The sequence below is a fragment of the Leucoraja erinacea genome, chromosome 24 (assembly GCF_028641065.1).
Source record: "Leucoraja erinacea ecotype New England chromosome 24, Leri_hhj_1, whole genome shotgun sequence".
NCBI classification, from domain to species: Eukaryota; Metazoa; Chordata; class Chondrichthyes; order Rajiformes; family Rajidae; genus Leucoraja; species Leucoraja erinaceus.
The window spans coordinates 29,003,470-29,018,651 of record NC_073400.1 but is presented as its reverse complement, the minus strand read 5'-3'; the positions used below and the strand labels follow the sequence as shown (position 1 = coordinate 29,018,651).

Here is a 15,182-nt window from a genome sequence, read left to right as displayed (position 1 = left end):
GGCTGAATGGCCTAATTCTGCACACACACATACACACACACGTCTTTGATTCCTGGGATGTCAGGACTTTCATGTGAAGAAAGACTGGATAGACTCGGCTTGTACTCGCTAGAATTTAGAAGATTGAGGGGGGATCTTATAGAAACTTATAAAACAAGAGTTGGACAGGCTAGATGCAGGAAGATTGTTCCCGATGTTGGGGAAGTCCAGAACAAGGGGTCACAGTTTAAGGATAAGGGGGAAATCTTTTAGGACTGAGATGAGGAAAACATTTTTCACACCGAGCGTGGTAAATCTGTGGCATTCTCTGCCACAGAAGGTAGTTGAGGCCAGTTCATTGGCTATGTTTAAGAGGGAGTTAGATGTGGCCTTTGTGGCTAAAGGGATCAGGGTGTATGGAGAGAAGGCAGGTACAGGATACTAAGTTGGATGATCAGCCATGATCATGTTGAATGGTGGTGCAGGCTCGAAGGGCTGAATGGCCTATTCGTGCACCTATTTTCTATGTGACTATCAAGACAGTCTCACAAAGTCCAAAAGCTTCTCTACTCACTCTGACCTGGTAGCTAAGGTGTTGGCTGCTGAGTAAATGTTTACCTGCGATCTCTGGGGAAACCCCTCTGGTCCTTGTTACCTTATAAGAGGCTTAATGGCATTTTCATGAGGATGCCACCTGTGGCTTGTGAGTTTGCTGGCTTGTTGGTCTAGTTCTCACAAACAGTGAGTGATGGACAGACACAAAAAGCTGGAGTAACTCAGCAGGACAGGCAGCATCTCTGGCGAGAAGGAATTGGTGACGTTTCGGCTCGAAGGGCCGAATGGCCTACTCCTGCACCTATTTTTTTTTTTTTTTTTCCTTCTATATTTGGAGCGTTCTGTACAAGACAGCATGCATGGTCAAGATCGGAGCGAGGTCTCTGGCGCTGTGAAACTGAACAGGACGAGAGTGAAACTTCAGGTTATTAAAAGGGGAGTTTTACATAAAGAAACCACAAATTTGCTCTGAAAGGGAACTCTATTGTCCAAAATCCTTTTCTATAACAAAGTTCATTTTTTATAGTTTTTATTCGCTGAAATAACAATGGACAATGTCCTCGTACATTTACATAGCACCTTTCCGCTGATAAAGAACCCCAGTGAGAACATTGCCAGCAAACGTCGAGTGATTTACATTTTATGTTATTAAGTCAGCGAATGAGTTGGTTATCGGAGGCCATTCGGCCCACTAGCGGCATCGCAGGTAGATAGGGTGGTCAAGAAAGCTTTGAGCACGTCACTCAGTCCGCCTGTGTCGACGTGATCTCCCGGTTGCCAAACACTTTAACTTCCCTCCCCATTCAGTCACAGTTTAAGAATAAGGGGGAGGCCATTCAGGACTGAGATGAGGAAAAACCTTTTCACCCAGAGAGTCGTGAATCTGTGGAATTCTCTGCCACAGAAGGCAGTGGAGGCCAATTCACTGGATGTTTTCAAGAGAGAGTTAGATTTAGCTCTTAGGGTTAACGGAATCAAGGGATACGGGGAGAAAGCAGGAACGGGGCACTGATTTTGGATGATCAGCCATGATCATATTGAATGACGGTGCTGGCTCGAAGGGCCGAGTGCCCCACTCCTGCACTTATCTTCTATGTTCCCATTCCCACACTGTCCTTTCTGTCCTGGGCCTCCTCCACTGTCAGTCAGGCCAAACGCAAATTGGAGGAACAGCACCTCGTATTTCGCATGCCCACCTTACACCCCAGCGGTATGAACATTGGTTTCTCTAACTTCAAGTAGCCCTTGCATTCCCTCTCTCTCCGTCCCTCCCTCACCCTAGTCGTACTACTAGTTTCATTGTCATTCTGATCAGTTTCACTGTTTGTATAACTCGTTGCAACCTAGCCCACAGCCAACAATGGACCATTGTGGGCTCCACCTTGACCATTGTTACTTTTTGCACACCTTTCATTCATTGGTTACACATCTCTCGTTTCTCTTTCCCCTGACTCTCAGTCTGAAGAAGGGTCCCAACCCCAAAACGTCACCCATTCCTTTTCTCCAGAGATGCTGCCTGACCGGTTGAGTGAGTTACTCCGCAGTTTTGCGTTTATCTTCAGTTTAAACCAGCATCTGCAGTTCCTTCTGACACATTATTAAAACTATGCAGCATCAGACAGAGAAGTGCAGGGGAATTAGCTCAAATGGTAGAGTGCTTGCTTAGCATGCGAGAGGTAGCAGGATCGATGCCTGCATTCTCCATTGGATTTTGCTATATTTAAGAGGGAGTTAGATGTGGCCCTTGTGGCTAAAGGGATCAGGGGGTATGGAGAGAAGGCAGGTCCGGGATACTGAGTTGGATGATCAGCCATGATCATATTGAATGGCGGTGCAGGCTCGAAGGGCCGAATGGCCTATTCGTGCACCTATTTTCTATGTGACTATCAAGACAGTCTCACAAAGTCCAAAAGCTTCTCTACTCACTCTGACCTGGTAGCTAAGGTGTTGGCTGCTGAGTAAATGTTTACCATCGATCTCTGGGGAAACCCCTCTGGTCCTTGTTACCTTATAAGAGGCTTAATGGCATTTTCATGAGGATGACACCTGTGGCTTGTGAGTTTGCTGGCTTGTTGGTCTAGTTCTCACAAACAGTGAGTGATGGATAGACACAAAAAGCTGGAGTAACTCAGCGGGACAGGCAGCATCTCTGGCGAGAAGGAATTGGTGACGTTTCGGGTCGAGGCCCTCCTTCAATCTCAGTTTAAAGAAGGGTCTCGATCCAAAACATCACCCATTCCTTCTCCCCCGAGATGCTACCTGTCCCGCTGAGTTACTCCGGCATTTTGTGTCTATCCTTGAGTGGAGATCGACAGAAAAAGCTGGAGTAACTCAGCGGGTCGGGCAGCATCACTGGAGAACATAGATGGATGATGTTTCAGGTCGAAACCCTTTTTTTTTCCTTGATCTTCGTTGCTGACTTTGATCAGTCTTTTTCCATATTATTTGCATTAATTTGCTCCATGTACAATAGACAATAGGTGCAGGAGTAGGCCATTTGGCCCTTCGAGCCAGCACCACCATTCAATGTGATCGTGGCTGATCATCCCCAATCAGTACCTTTTCCATGTCTCGTGGTATCCTTTCCCCTTAGTCTGAATAAGGGCTTGGATAGAGTGGGTGTGGAGAGGATGTCTCCACCAGTGGGAGAGTCTTGGACCAGAGGGCACAGCCTCAGAATAAAAGGAAGTTCCTTTAGGAAGGAAGATGAGGAGGAATTTTTTAGTCAGAGGGTGGCGATTGTGGATTTTATTGCCACAGATGGCTGTGGAGGCCAAGTCGATGGATATTTTTAAGGCAGAGATAAATAGATTCTTGATTAGTATGGGTGTTGGTAGTTATGGGAGGGAAGGCAGGAGAATGGGGTTAGGAGGGAAAGAGTAGCTGAGTAGACTTGATGAATGAATTATCCTTTATTGTCATTCAGACCTTTCTGTCTGAACGAAATGTCGTGCCTTGCAGTCATACATATAATAAAATAACACAAACGCACAATAAACACAATTTTATCATTGATGGGCCTCATTCTGCTCCTATCACTTATGAACTCAAAAACCAGAATCTGCAGTTCCTTCCTTGTACCCTGTACCTTCCGAGGAGTCCACCAGGGACTGTACTGGAAGTTGGGAAAACATTTTTTATACTAGACAATTTATACATTTATCAAGCCAATGAACCTACAAACCTGCACGTCTTTGGAGTGTGGGAGGAAACCGAAGATCTCGGAGAAAACCCACGCGGTTTGCGGGGAGAACGTACAAACTCCGTACAGACCGCGCCCGTAGTCGGCATCTAACCCGGGTCTCCGGTGCTGCATGTTGCTGTAAGGCAGCAACTCTTCCACTGAGACCGCCCTACATATCAGACAGCCACAAAGAGCTGGAGTAACTCAGCGGGACATGCAGCATCTATAAGCTAGAAGGAATGGGTGACGTTTCGGGTTCAGACTCGTCCTTACCCGGAAAGTCACCCATTCCTTTTCTCCAGCGGTGCTGCCTGTCCCGCCGAGTTCCTCCAGCGTTTTGTGTCTGCCTTCGGTGTAAACCAGCGTTTGCAGTTCCTTGCCACACCGTAATTCCCACATTATCATTGGAGAGTGATACAGCGTGGAAACGGGGCCCTTCGGCCGAACTTGCCCACGCCGGCCGACGTGTCCCAGCTGCACTCGTCCCACCCGCCTGCATCAGGTCCATACTTCTCCAAACCTGTCCTGTCCATGTCTAACTGTTTCTTAAAGGTATACAAAAAATGCTGGAGAAACTCAGCGGGTGCAGCAGCATCTATGGAGCGAAGGAAATAGGTAACGTTTCGACCCGAAACCCTTCCGGGTTTCGGGCCGAAACGTTGCCTATTTCCTTCAGGGTCTCGGCCCGAAACGTTGCCTATCTCCTTCGCTCCATAGATGCTGCTGCACCCGCTGTGTTTCTCCAGCATTTTTTGTGTACCTTCGATTTTCCAGCATCTGTAGTTCCTTCTTAAACACTGTTTCTTATACTTTGGGATACTCCCAGCCTCGGCTACCTCCGCCTGGGCAAAGACAGGAGGTCGGGTTGGGACTAAGTCCACGGCTGGATGATAGACATCGGCTTCCCGGAGAAGAGTTTCTGCTCCCTCCATTAATTGATTCCCACTCCCATTCTAGACCTCGTGGAGTTGCTAATTTCCCAAGGAGAACATGCTGATGAGATGCTAAACACAGCCCTTCAGTAATCTGTGTAAAAACATTCATTGTTCAGGCAGGTGTGGCTTCCCCGGGGAATCCCGTCCCCCCCGAGGAGTAGCGTGGATCCATAATATTTTATCTGGGAGAGAAAATTAATTGTGTTGTTAAGTTGGTTGACAAATCAACAGCAGGGTGGCAAGAGGAATGGCATTATCATTGTCTGAAGAGTGGCTCCTATTATCTGTCCTGCCTCTCCCCTCTTGCAGTTTCCTTCTCTCCTCCCCCCCCCCCCCCCACCCCACTTCCCAATTCCCACACCCCCCCCCCCCCCCCCCCCCTCCCCCACCCACTCCAACCCCCCCCTCTCTCATTCCCAACCCCCCTAACAATCCCCCCCCACCCTCCAACCTCCTCCCCCACTCCCAATTCGCAATTCCCAACCCCCCTTCCAAACCCCCCCACTCCCAATTCCCAACCCCATCCACCCTCCAACTGAGTTACTCCAGCCTTTTGCGTCTACCTTGAGTGAAGATCGACACAAAAAGCTGGAGTAACTCAGCGGGTCGGGCAGCATCTCTGGAGAACCTGGATGGATGATGTTTCAGGTCGAGACCCTTCTTCAGACCTTTCCTTGATCTTCATTGCTGACTTTGATCAGTCTTTTTGCATATTATTTGCATTAAATTGCTCCATGTACAATAGACAATAGGTGCAGGAGTAGGCCATTTGGCCCTTCGAACCGGCACCACCATTCAATGTGATCGTGGCTGATCATCCCCAATCAGTACCTTTTCCATATCTCTTGGCATCCTTTCCCCTTAGTCTGAATAAGGGCTTGGATAGAGTGGGTGTGGAGAGGATGTCTCCACCAGTGGGAGAGTCTAGGACCAGAGGGCCTATCCATTCCCAACCCCCCCCCCCCTTCACCATCGGTCTCTTCCCATCCGCTGTGTAGGAAAGAACTGCAGATGCTGGTTTAAATCGAACATGGACATAAAACGCTGGAGTAACTCAGTGGGACGGGCAGCATCTCTGGAGAGAAGGAACGGGTGACGCTTTGGGTCGAAGCCCTTCTTCAGCTGTTATCAGGAAACTGAACCATCCTCCCAACAGCTAGAGAGCAATCCTAAACTACTATCTACCTCGTTGGAGGCCCACGGACTATTTATGATTTATCTTGCCCAGAACTTTATTCACGTAATTCCCTTTATCGTGCATCTGTACGCTGTGGATGACTCGAGTAATAATCGCGTATTGTCTTTCCGCCGACTGGTTAGCATGCAACAAAAGCTTTTCACTGTACCTCGGTACACGTGGCAATAAGTTAAAATCAAACTCAAAACAAACAAAGAAGAGTCTCGATCCGAAAGGTCGCCCATCCATAAAATAGACCCAAAGTGCTGGGTTTCTATTCCTTCGCTTCATAGATAGATGTTGCCTCACCCGCTGAGTTTCTCCAGCATTTTTGTCCATCTCCCAACATGCTGGTGTAACTCAGTGGCTCAGGCAGCATCTCTGGAGAAAGCAGAACTCTCTCCCTGTGAAAAAGTCATTAAGCCTCGTACAAGGTTTGCAAGGATGCTGCCTGTCTTTAGTTTACAGATACAGCGTGGCAAAGGGCCCTTTGGCCCATTGAGTCCACGCTGACCAGTGATCCCCGCACACTAACAATATCCCACACACACTAGGGACAATTTACACTTATACCAAGCCAATTAACCTACAAACCTGTACATCTTTGGAGTGTGAGAGGAAACTGGATCACCCGGGGAAAACCCACTGCAGGTCACGGGGAGAACGAACAAACCCCGCACACACGGCACTCGTAGTCGGGATCGAACCCGGGTCTCTGGCGCTGTGAGGCAGTGACTCTACCACTGCGCCACCCTGACCCGCTGATTTGCTCTAGCACTTTGACAATAGACAATATGTGCACGAGTAGGCCATTCGGCTCTTCGAGCCAGCACCGCCATTCAATGTGATCATGGCTGATCATCCCCAATCAGTACCCCGTTCCTGCCTTCTCCCCATATCCCCTGACTCCGCTATTTTTTAAGAGCCCTATCGAGCTCTCTCTTGAAAGCATCCAGAGAACCGGCCTCCACCGCCCTCTGAGGCAGAGAATACCACAGACTCGCCACTCTCTGTGAGAAAAAGTGTTTCCTCGTCTCCGTTCTAAATGGCTTACTCCTTATTTATAAACTGTGGCCCCTGGTTCTGGACTTTGTGTCCGTCTTCGCACCTATCTGGATCCCGGGGCCTTTTAGGGCTTGTTCTAAAATGGCCGCCGCATGAGTTCCTGCCCCCACAGGAGTGTTGCTGGCGGAGAAGGGCCTGGGAAAATTAATGCGGTGTGAAGGCCACCGAGCTGTGCAAGGGCTCTTTGTCTCTGCCTGCCGCCCGCCCGGCGACCTGTGCCGTTGAGCGCACGCCCGCTGTGGCACGTCCATGCTGGGGCGCCCCTGTTTCAGGATGTAATTGTTCTCCTGTCAGCGGCAGACGGCTGTGTGTGAGGTGGATGTGTGCCAGTGGCAGCCAAATCCCCTGACTGCACCAACGCCCCACTCTGACCCTCCCCTTCCTCGTTACTGCAGGGGCGCAGCTGGCAGAGCTGCCGTCTCACCGCGCCGGAGACCCGGGTTTGATCCTGCGCTGGGTCTCCACCCGAAACGTCACCCATTGCTTCTCTCCAGAGATGCTGCCCATCCCGCTGAGTTACTCCAGCTTTTATGTGTCTATCAGAGTCTGAAGAAGGGTCTTGACCCGAAACGTCGCCTATTCCTTCGCTCCATAGATGCTGCCTCACCCGCTGAGTTTCTCCAGCATTTTTGTCTGCCTTTGAGGTACTTGTGCTCGCCGGCTTTGCTATTAGATAACGACTTGGGTAAACACACATCATGCGGGTCTATTATAGAACACTCTAATTGAAGCCGGTTTGGAAGAACTATTGTGTACTGTTCTGGTCGCCCCCATTACAGGAAGGATGTGAAGACACTGGATCAGGTGCAGAAGAGGTTTACCATCCTCAAGAAGAGTTTCGTCCTGAAACATCACCCATTGCTTCTCTCCAGAGATGCTCCCTGAGTTACTGCAGCATTTTGTGTCTATCTTAGGTTCACCGAGACGTTGCCTGGATGAAAGGGTGTTAGCTATGAAGAGGTGGGACAAACTTGGATTGTTTTCTCTGGCTGGGGGGGGGGTTGAAAGAATTAAGTGAACATTGAGGGACGGCACGGTGGCGCAGCGGTAGAGTTGCTGCCTCACAGCGCCAGTGACCCAGGTTCGATCCTGACTACGGGTGCTGTCTGTACGGAGTTTGTACGTTCTCCCTGTGACCTGCGTGGGTTTTCTCTGAGAACTTCGGTTTCCTCCCACACTCTAAAGAGGTACTAGTTAATTGGCTGGGTGTAAGTGGGAATTGTCCCTAGTGTGTAGGATAGTGTTAGTGTACGTGGCGATCGATGGTCGCGTGGACTCAGTGGGTCGAAGGGCCTGTTTCCTCGCTGTATCTCTAAAGTAAAGAGGAATAAATGGGGTAGATGCACAGACACTCTTGCCCAGAGCTAGATGGGGCTCTTAAAGATAGCGGAGTCAGGGGATATGGGGAGAAGGCAGGAATGGGGTACTGATTGTGGATGATCAGCCATGATCACATTGAATGGCGGTGCTGGCTCAAAGGGCAGAATGGCCTACTCCTGCACCTATTGTCTATTGTCAGAGTAGGGGAATCGAGGACCAGAGGACATAGGTTCAAGGTGAAAGGGGGAAAGATTTAATAGGAATCTGAGGTGTAACCTTTTCACACAAGGGGTGGTGGGTGTATGGAACAAGCTGCCAGAGGAGGTAGTTGAGGCTGGGACTATCCCAACCTCTAAGAAAAAGTTAGACAGGTACATGAATAGGACAGGTTTGGAGAGATATGGACCAAGCGCAGGCAGGTGGGACTCGTGTAGCTGGGACATGTTGGGCGGTATGGGCAAGTTGGGCCGAAGGGCCTGTTTCCACACTGGATCACTCTATGACTATAAGGCCTAAAGACAGCTGGCTGGAACAGCTTGGCTCTGAACTTGGTATTCCATCTGCGTCTCGAGGTTATCAGAGATAAAAAATAATGACTTGACCTTTCTATTGTCCGCTCTGGATGATGTTGATGCTCTTCGAACAGATTGGCGAGATATCTATTGTTGCTGCTAGCGATCGATGCCCAGCTTCACTCTTCCGATTATCTCTCCTCGCTGGCAGGAGGCTATTCATCAGAAGGACAGAGTGATTGAACAAAAATCTGCAGCAAATGGATACCCTGGTTAACTCATCCCTTCCCACCCAAACCAGCCCCATCCCAGGTACCTTCTCCTGCAACCGCAGGAGATGCAACACCTGTCCCTAAACCTCCTCCCTCGACTCTGTCCAAGGACCCCGACGTTTTTTTCGGGCTAGGCAGAGGTTCACTTGCACCCCCTCCAACCTCATCGACTGTATCCGTTGTTCAAGAGGTGGACTCTTGTACATCGGCGAGACCAAACGCAGACTGGGCCATCGTTTCGCTGGTTTGGCGGTTGTCTCCCGGTTGCCAAACACTTTATTTCCCCTTCCCATTCCCACGCTGACCTTTCTGTCCTGGGCCTCCTCCATCGTCAGAGTGAGGCCAAGTGCAAATTGCAGGATCAGCATTTCATATTTCGCTTGGGCAGCTTGCACCCCAGCGGCATGAAACTTCAAGTAAACCCCTGCATCCCCTCTCTCTCCATCCCTCCCTCCCCCCCCCCCCCCCCCCCCCCCCCACCAGTCGTACCAGCTTCTAAGTCGTCTTGTTGAGTCTCATTGTACAATTCTCACCTAACAAACAGCTAACAATGGCCCGTTTCCTTTAACCCTGTTACATTTTTGCATATCATTCATTTTTTCTTTCTCTCTCTCTGTAACCGTCTATCTTGCGTTTCCCCTTCCTGACTCATTCTGAAGAAGGGTCTCGTCCCAAAACGTCACCTATTCCTTTTCTCCAGAGATGCAGCCTGACCCGCTGAGTTACTGCAACATTTTGTGTCTATCTTCCGCTCAAAACGGGGTAGTCTAGAGACATAGCAAAGTAAACAGGCCCTTCGGCCCACCGAGTCCACACTGACCAGCGATCATCCCGTACACTAACACTAGTATACACACTAGGGGCAGTTTATAATACAGACCCGGGTTTGATCCTAACTACAGATGCTGTCTGTACAGAGTTTGCATGTTCTTGCGTGGGTTTTCTCCGGGTGCTCCGGTTTCCTCCCACACTCCAGAGGCTTGCAGGTTTGTAAGCTAATTGGCTTGGTTAAATTGTCCCCAGTGTGTGTAGGATAATGTTAGTGTGCGGGGATCGCTGGTCGGAGTGGGCTTGGATGGGCCGTAGGGCCTGTTTCAATTCTGTATCTCTAAACCAAACTCCTGACCGTAAGTTCGCTGAATCGAGATAACGTTACCCAGGACAGCCTTGTGGCTCTGCTTAATGTGCTGAAAATCTGGCATTTTATTCATCCCAGTGGGAAAATCCTCTCGGAGAAATAAAATACTGAGATAAATTGAGGTGGGAATGAAGCAAATTGCCCAGGAAATGCATTCCCAGGTCAATGAATAAATTCCTGTTATAGACACAAAGTGCTGGAGCAACTCAGCGGGTCAGGCAGCATCTCTGGAGAAAAAAGGACTGGTGACTAGTGAAACGGAAGACTAGTTTTCCTGGTATAGTATATATATAAATGTAAAATTGTCCCTCGTATGTGTAGGGTAGTGTTAATGTGCGGGGATCGTTGGTCGGTGCGGACTCGAAGATAAGAGTACAAGATTAAGTTACTTAAAGTTGAGAGATTTCAATGCATTTCCTCAGCAATAAATTACTGTTCTGTACGTTATTCACTTCAACACTCTTTTTCATTGCTTGTAAAGTCCTTTGGGGACATCTTGTAGGCGCCGGCAAGTTGCTATAAAAATGCAGGTTGTTAGCTCCTTGTGTTCATTTATTCCTTTCCCCCCTCCATCTCTGCTCTTTTCCCCCCTCTCTCCACTTTAGTTTAGAGATACAGCATGGAAACAGGCCCTTCGGCCCATCGAGTCCACGCCGACCATCGGTCACCTCTTTGCGCCTTTTATTTTGTAGTCCGGAAAATATAATTGCTGTGCAACAACTTTGCCGTGATTTTGCTTGAGTTTCAGGAGTTTTCATTGGGGAGGGATGGATTATGTAAATTACACCTTCTCAAGATGGTGCAGCGGTAGAGTTCTTGCCTCACAGCGCCAGAGACCCAGGTTCGATCCTAGCTACGGGTGCTGCATGTACGGAGTTTGTGCGTTCCCCCCGTGACCTGCGTGGGTTTTCTCCGGGTGCTTCGGTTTCCCCCCTCCTCCAAGCCCCAAAGACGGACAGGTCAATTGGCTCGGATAGTAAATTGTCCCATTTCTCCCTCAATAGCAAGAATGTCCTTCCTGAAATTTGGTGAATTTGTCGTACAACTTGTAACACGACATCCCAAGTTCTACGCTAATATATTAAAAGTAATATTATCCAAGAGTCCCGTTGTTACCCACGAGGCTGAAATATCTCTTGAACTGTTGTGGTTTTATTCCTAAAAGACTTTCATTGGAGAAATCTGAATTTTTGTCTCCGTGACTTTCAAATTGGTACCTTTTGCATTAGTGCAGAAGTGTCCAAAGACTCGAAACGTCACCTGTGTATTCTCTGCTGCCTGACCCGCTGAGTTCCTCCAGCACTTTGTGTTTTTATCTTTTAAAGTTGGCCATTGTTTCTCTTGCAGGAAGGTGCTGTTGGTGTTTCATTCATATCGAGTGGCTTTGCCTTGGGTTTTGACGCAAACTCTAGGCAGCCTTGGTTGTGTTTTGGACATATCCCTGAGCACTTACTTTAAAGCTGTGACATTCGAGGCGATGTTTTTGTGAAAAGATATGTCAGGAACGTTTGCTTCAAGGGTGTGCCTGTAGTCTGCACCAGGTAGATGATGCTCTAAGCGTCACTGTCTGGAAGAATCCATCGGTTAAATAATCTGTTTAAGGAGGAACTGCAGATGCTGGAAAAATCGAAGGGAGATAAAAATGCTGGAGAAACTCAGCGGGTGAGGCAGCATCTATGGAGCGAAGGAATAGGTGGCGTTTTGGGTCGAGACCCTTCTTCAGTTCTAGTTTCTAGTTTCTTTTCAAAAGTTTTTAATTAATATTCTTGTTCAAACATGCATTTTACACTCCTCCAATCCCACTTTAGATAGCCAGAAATTCTCCAATGGCTCAGATTAAGTTTTTTTTTTTTAGATTTAGAGATACAGCGTTGAAACAGGCCAGTCGGCTCACCGAGTCCGTGCCGCCAGCGATCCCCGCACATAAACACTACCCTATGCACACATATGGGGCAATTTTACATTTACACCAAGCCAATTAACCTACAAACCTGTACGTCTTTGGAGTGTGGGAGGAAACCGCAGATCTCTGAGAAGCCCACGCAGGTCACGGGGAGAACGTACAAACTCCGTACAGACAGCACCCGTGGTCAGGATCGAACCCTGGTCTCTGGAGCTGTGAGGCAGTAACTTTACCAGTCAACGGACAGACTCTAAGTGATTACAATCGATTACATTAGAGCAGTCCACGGTGTACAAATACATGGTAAAGGAAATAATATTTACTGCAAGTTAATGTCCACTAAAGTCCGATTAAAGATAGTCTGGTGGTCTCCAATGTGGTAGATTGTAGCTCAGGATCAACCGCTCTCTAGTTGTTGATGGGACGGTTCACCAGGATCACCTGATAACAGCTAGGAAGATACTGTCCCTGACTCTGGAGGTGTGCGTTTTCACACTTCTGTACCTTTTGCCCGATGGGAGAGGGGGGAAGAGGGGGTGGTTGCTGGTAGGGTCGCCAACTCTCTCACTCCCAAATAAAGGACAAAAGGTCAAAATACGGGACAAATTCCCGACGGCAATTCGTTGACCGACTCGGCCGTGGCTGGGTGAATGATGAGTTGGCCCCGGGTGCTTAACTGTTCACAAAGCCCAGCCGGCGGGGCAGCTGAGGAGTTTTGGTCCGGGCAAAGTCCGGCGCCCCGTCCAACTCATGAACCGATGATCGGCCGTGAGAAGGAGAAGGTGGTGGTGGTGGTGTCGGCGGTAAGCGAAGGTCCGAAGGTCGGACAGCTGGCTGGGCTGCCGACCGACGGGGCCACAGGCGAAGCGCTGCTGCTGCTGCTGCACTGCATGGGCTGCACTACGCTCCGACCCGACAGTCCCCTCGACCTGAGCAGTAGCGGTCAAATACGGGACAAGGGCGGTCCTGTACGGGGCGAACCAATTTAGCCCAATTATACGGGATGTCCCGGCTATTACAGGACAGTTGGCAACCCAATCTGCTGGCCTTGCTGAGGCAGCATGAGGTGTAGATGGAGTCAATGGAAGGGAGGTTGGTTTGTGTGATGCAAGTGACAATTGGCTGAATGATGGACCTGAAGAGTTGGTTGCCTGGATCGCAAAAAACATTTCACGTGTTTTCCACGACTCTGGCAGTTTTTGCCGTGTGACGAATATTATTTGTGAAGATGAACCTTTTTATTTAGTGCATCATTTTGCTGTTTTAAATTGTACGGCCGAGACCAGCATCCGCTTCTCTTCCAGATCTAAAGATAGTTTGCTTGAAAGCGTATCTCCGTATCCTTAGCAAAATCTAAACCATCTTCCCCTTCAGAAAGAACCGACAACTAGCTTACATCATGTTTTCTCATAAACATGTCCATTAAATTGGCTGCCATTTAACCAGCGTGTGTGCAAATGTCACAGCCAACAAGATCATTTTCACTCACTCCAAACTGTGTTTAGTTCCGTTTAGATGGACACAAAATGATGGAGTAACTCAGCGGGACAGGCAGGATCTCTGGAGAGAAGGATTGGGTGACGTTTCGGGTCGAGATCCTTCTTCAGACTGATGGGGGGAGGGGGAGAAGAAAGGAAGAGGCGGAGACAGTGGGCTGTGGGAGAGCTGGGAAGGGGAGGGGAAGGAGGGAGAAAGCAGGGACCACCTGAAATTGGAGAAGTCAATGTTCATACCGCTGGGGTGTAAACTACCCAAGCGAAATATGAGGTGCTGCTCCTCCAATTTGCGGTGGGACTCACTCTGGCCATGGAGGAGGCCCAGGTTAGAAAGATCGGATTCGGAATGGGAGGGGGGAGTTGAAGTGCTGAGCTAAAGGGAGATCGGGTTGGTTATTGCGAACCGAGCGGAGGTGTTGGGCGAAGCGATCGCCAAGCCTGCGCTTGGTCTCACCGATGTAGAGCAGGCAGCTGGCACCTAGAGCGGCGGAGGCAATAGATGAGGTTGGATGAGGTGCCGGTGAACCTCTGCCTCGCCTGGAAAGACTAATTAGTGGAAGGTGTTTGGATCTGGCTGTGTGAGGACGCTGGATACAAATGCAATGGAAGCATTCAGTACTGGGGGGGTTTATGACAGCAGAAAGGTTTGCCGCAGGTCGTAACTGGGACCCGCATTTTGATCTTATCCCAACATCCATGCCTCACAGCACCAGAGTCCCTGGTTCGATCCTGACCTTGGGTGCAGTCCGGTTTATTTTGTGGCCACATGCACCGAGGTACAGTGATAAACGTTTGTTGCGTGCTAACCAGTCAGCGGAAAGGCTGTAAGTGATTACAATCGAACGGTATGTTGCCATTCATAGCAAGAGGATTTGAGTATAGGAGCAGGGAGATTCTACTGCAGTTGTACAGGGTCTTGGTGAGACCACACCTGGAGTATTGCGTACAGTTTTGGTCTCCAAATCTGAGGACGGACATTATTGCCATAGAGGGAGTGCAGAGAAGGTTCACCAGACTGATTCCTGGGATGTCAGGACTTTCAGATGAAGAAAGACTGGATAGACTCGGCTTGTACCCGCTAGAATTTAGGAGACTGAGGGGGGACCTTATAGAAACTTACAAAATTCTTAAGGGGTTGGACAGGCTAGATGCAGGAAGATTGTTCCCGATGTTGGGGAAGTCCAGGACAAGGGGGCACAGCTTAAGAATTAGGGGGAAATCCTTTAGGATCGAGATGAGAAAAACATTTCTCACACAGAGAGTGGTGAATCTCTGGAATTCTCTGCCACAGAAGGTAGTTGAGGCCAGTTCATTGGCTATACTTAAGAGGGAGTTAGATGTGGCCCTTGTGGCTAAAGGGATCGGGAGAGAAGGCAGGTACGTGTTACTGAGTTGGATGATCAGCCATGATCATATTGAATGGCGGTGCAGGCTCGAAGGGCCGAATGGCCTACTCCTGCACCTATTTTCTATGTATCAATGAACCATTTGGTCTCCAATGAGGTAGAGAGTAGCTCAGGACCACTCTCTAGTCATTGATAGGATGAGTTTAGTATATTGTCAAGTGTTTAAGAAGGGTCTGCAGATGCTGAAAAATCGAAGGTAGACAAAAATGCTAGAGAAACTCAGCGGGTGCAGCTGCATCT

The 15,182-nt window shown here is 49.0% G+C and overlaps 1 protein-coding gene across 1 annotated transcript in view; it reads left to right on the top strand.

The window, feature by feature from the left end:
- LOC129708874 (transcription factor SOX-13-like) overlaps positions 1-15,182 on the top strand; it is a 116,960-nt gene that overhangs the window by 34,413 nt on the left and 67,365 nt on the right. The window contains 1 exon segment of the mRNA XM_055654916.1: positions 7,675-7,855. Within this exon segment, the coding sequence (XP_055510891.1) occupies positions 7,770-7,855 (86 nt within the window). The 5' untranslated portion in view covers positions 7,675-7,769.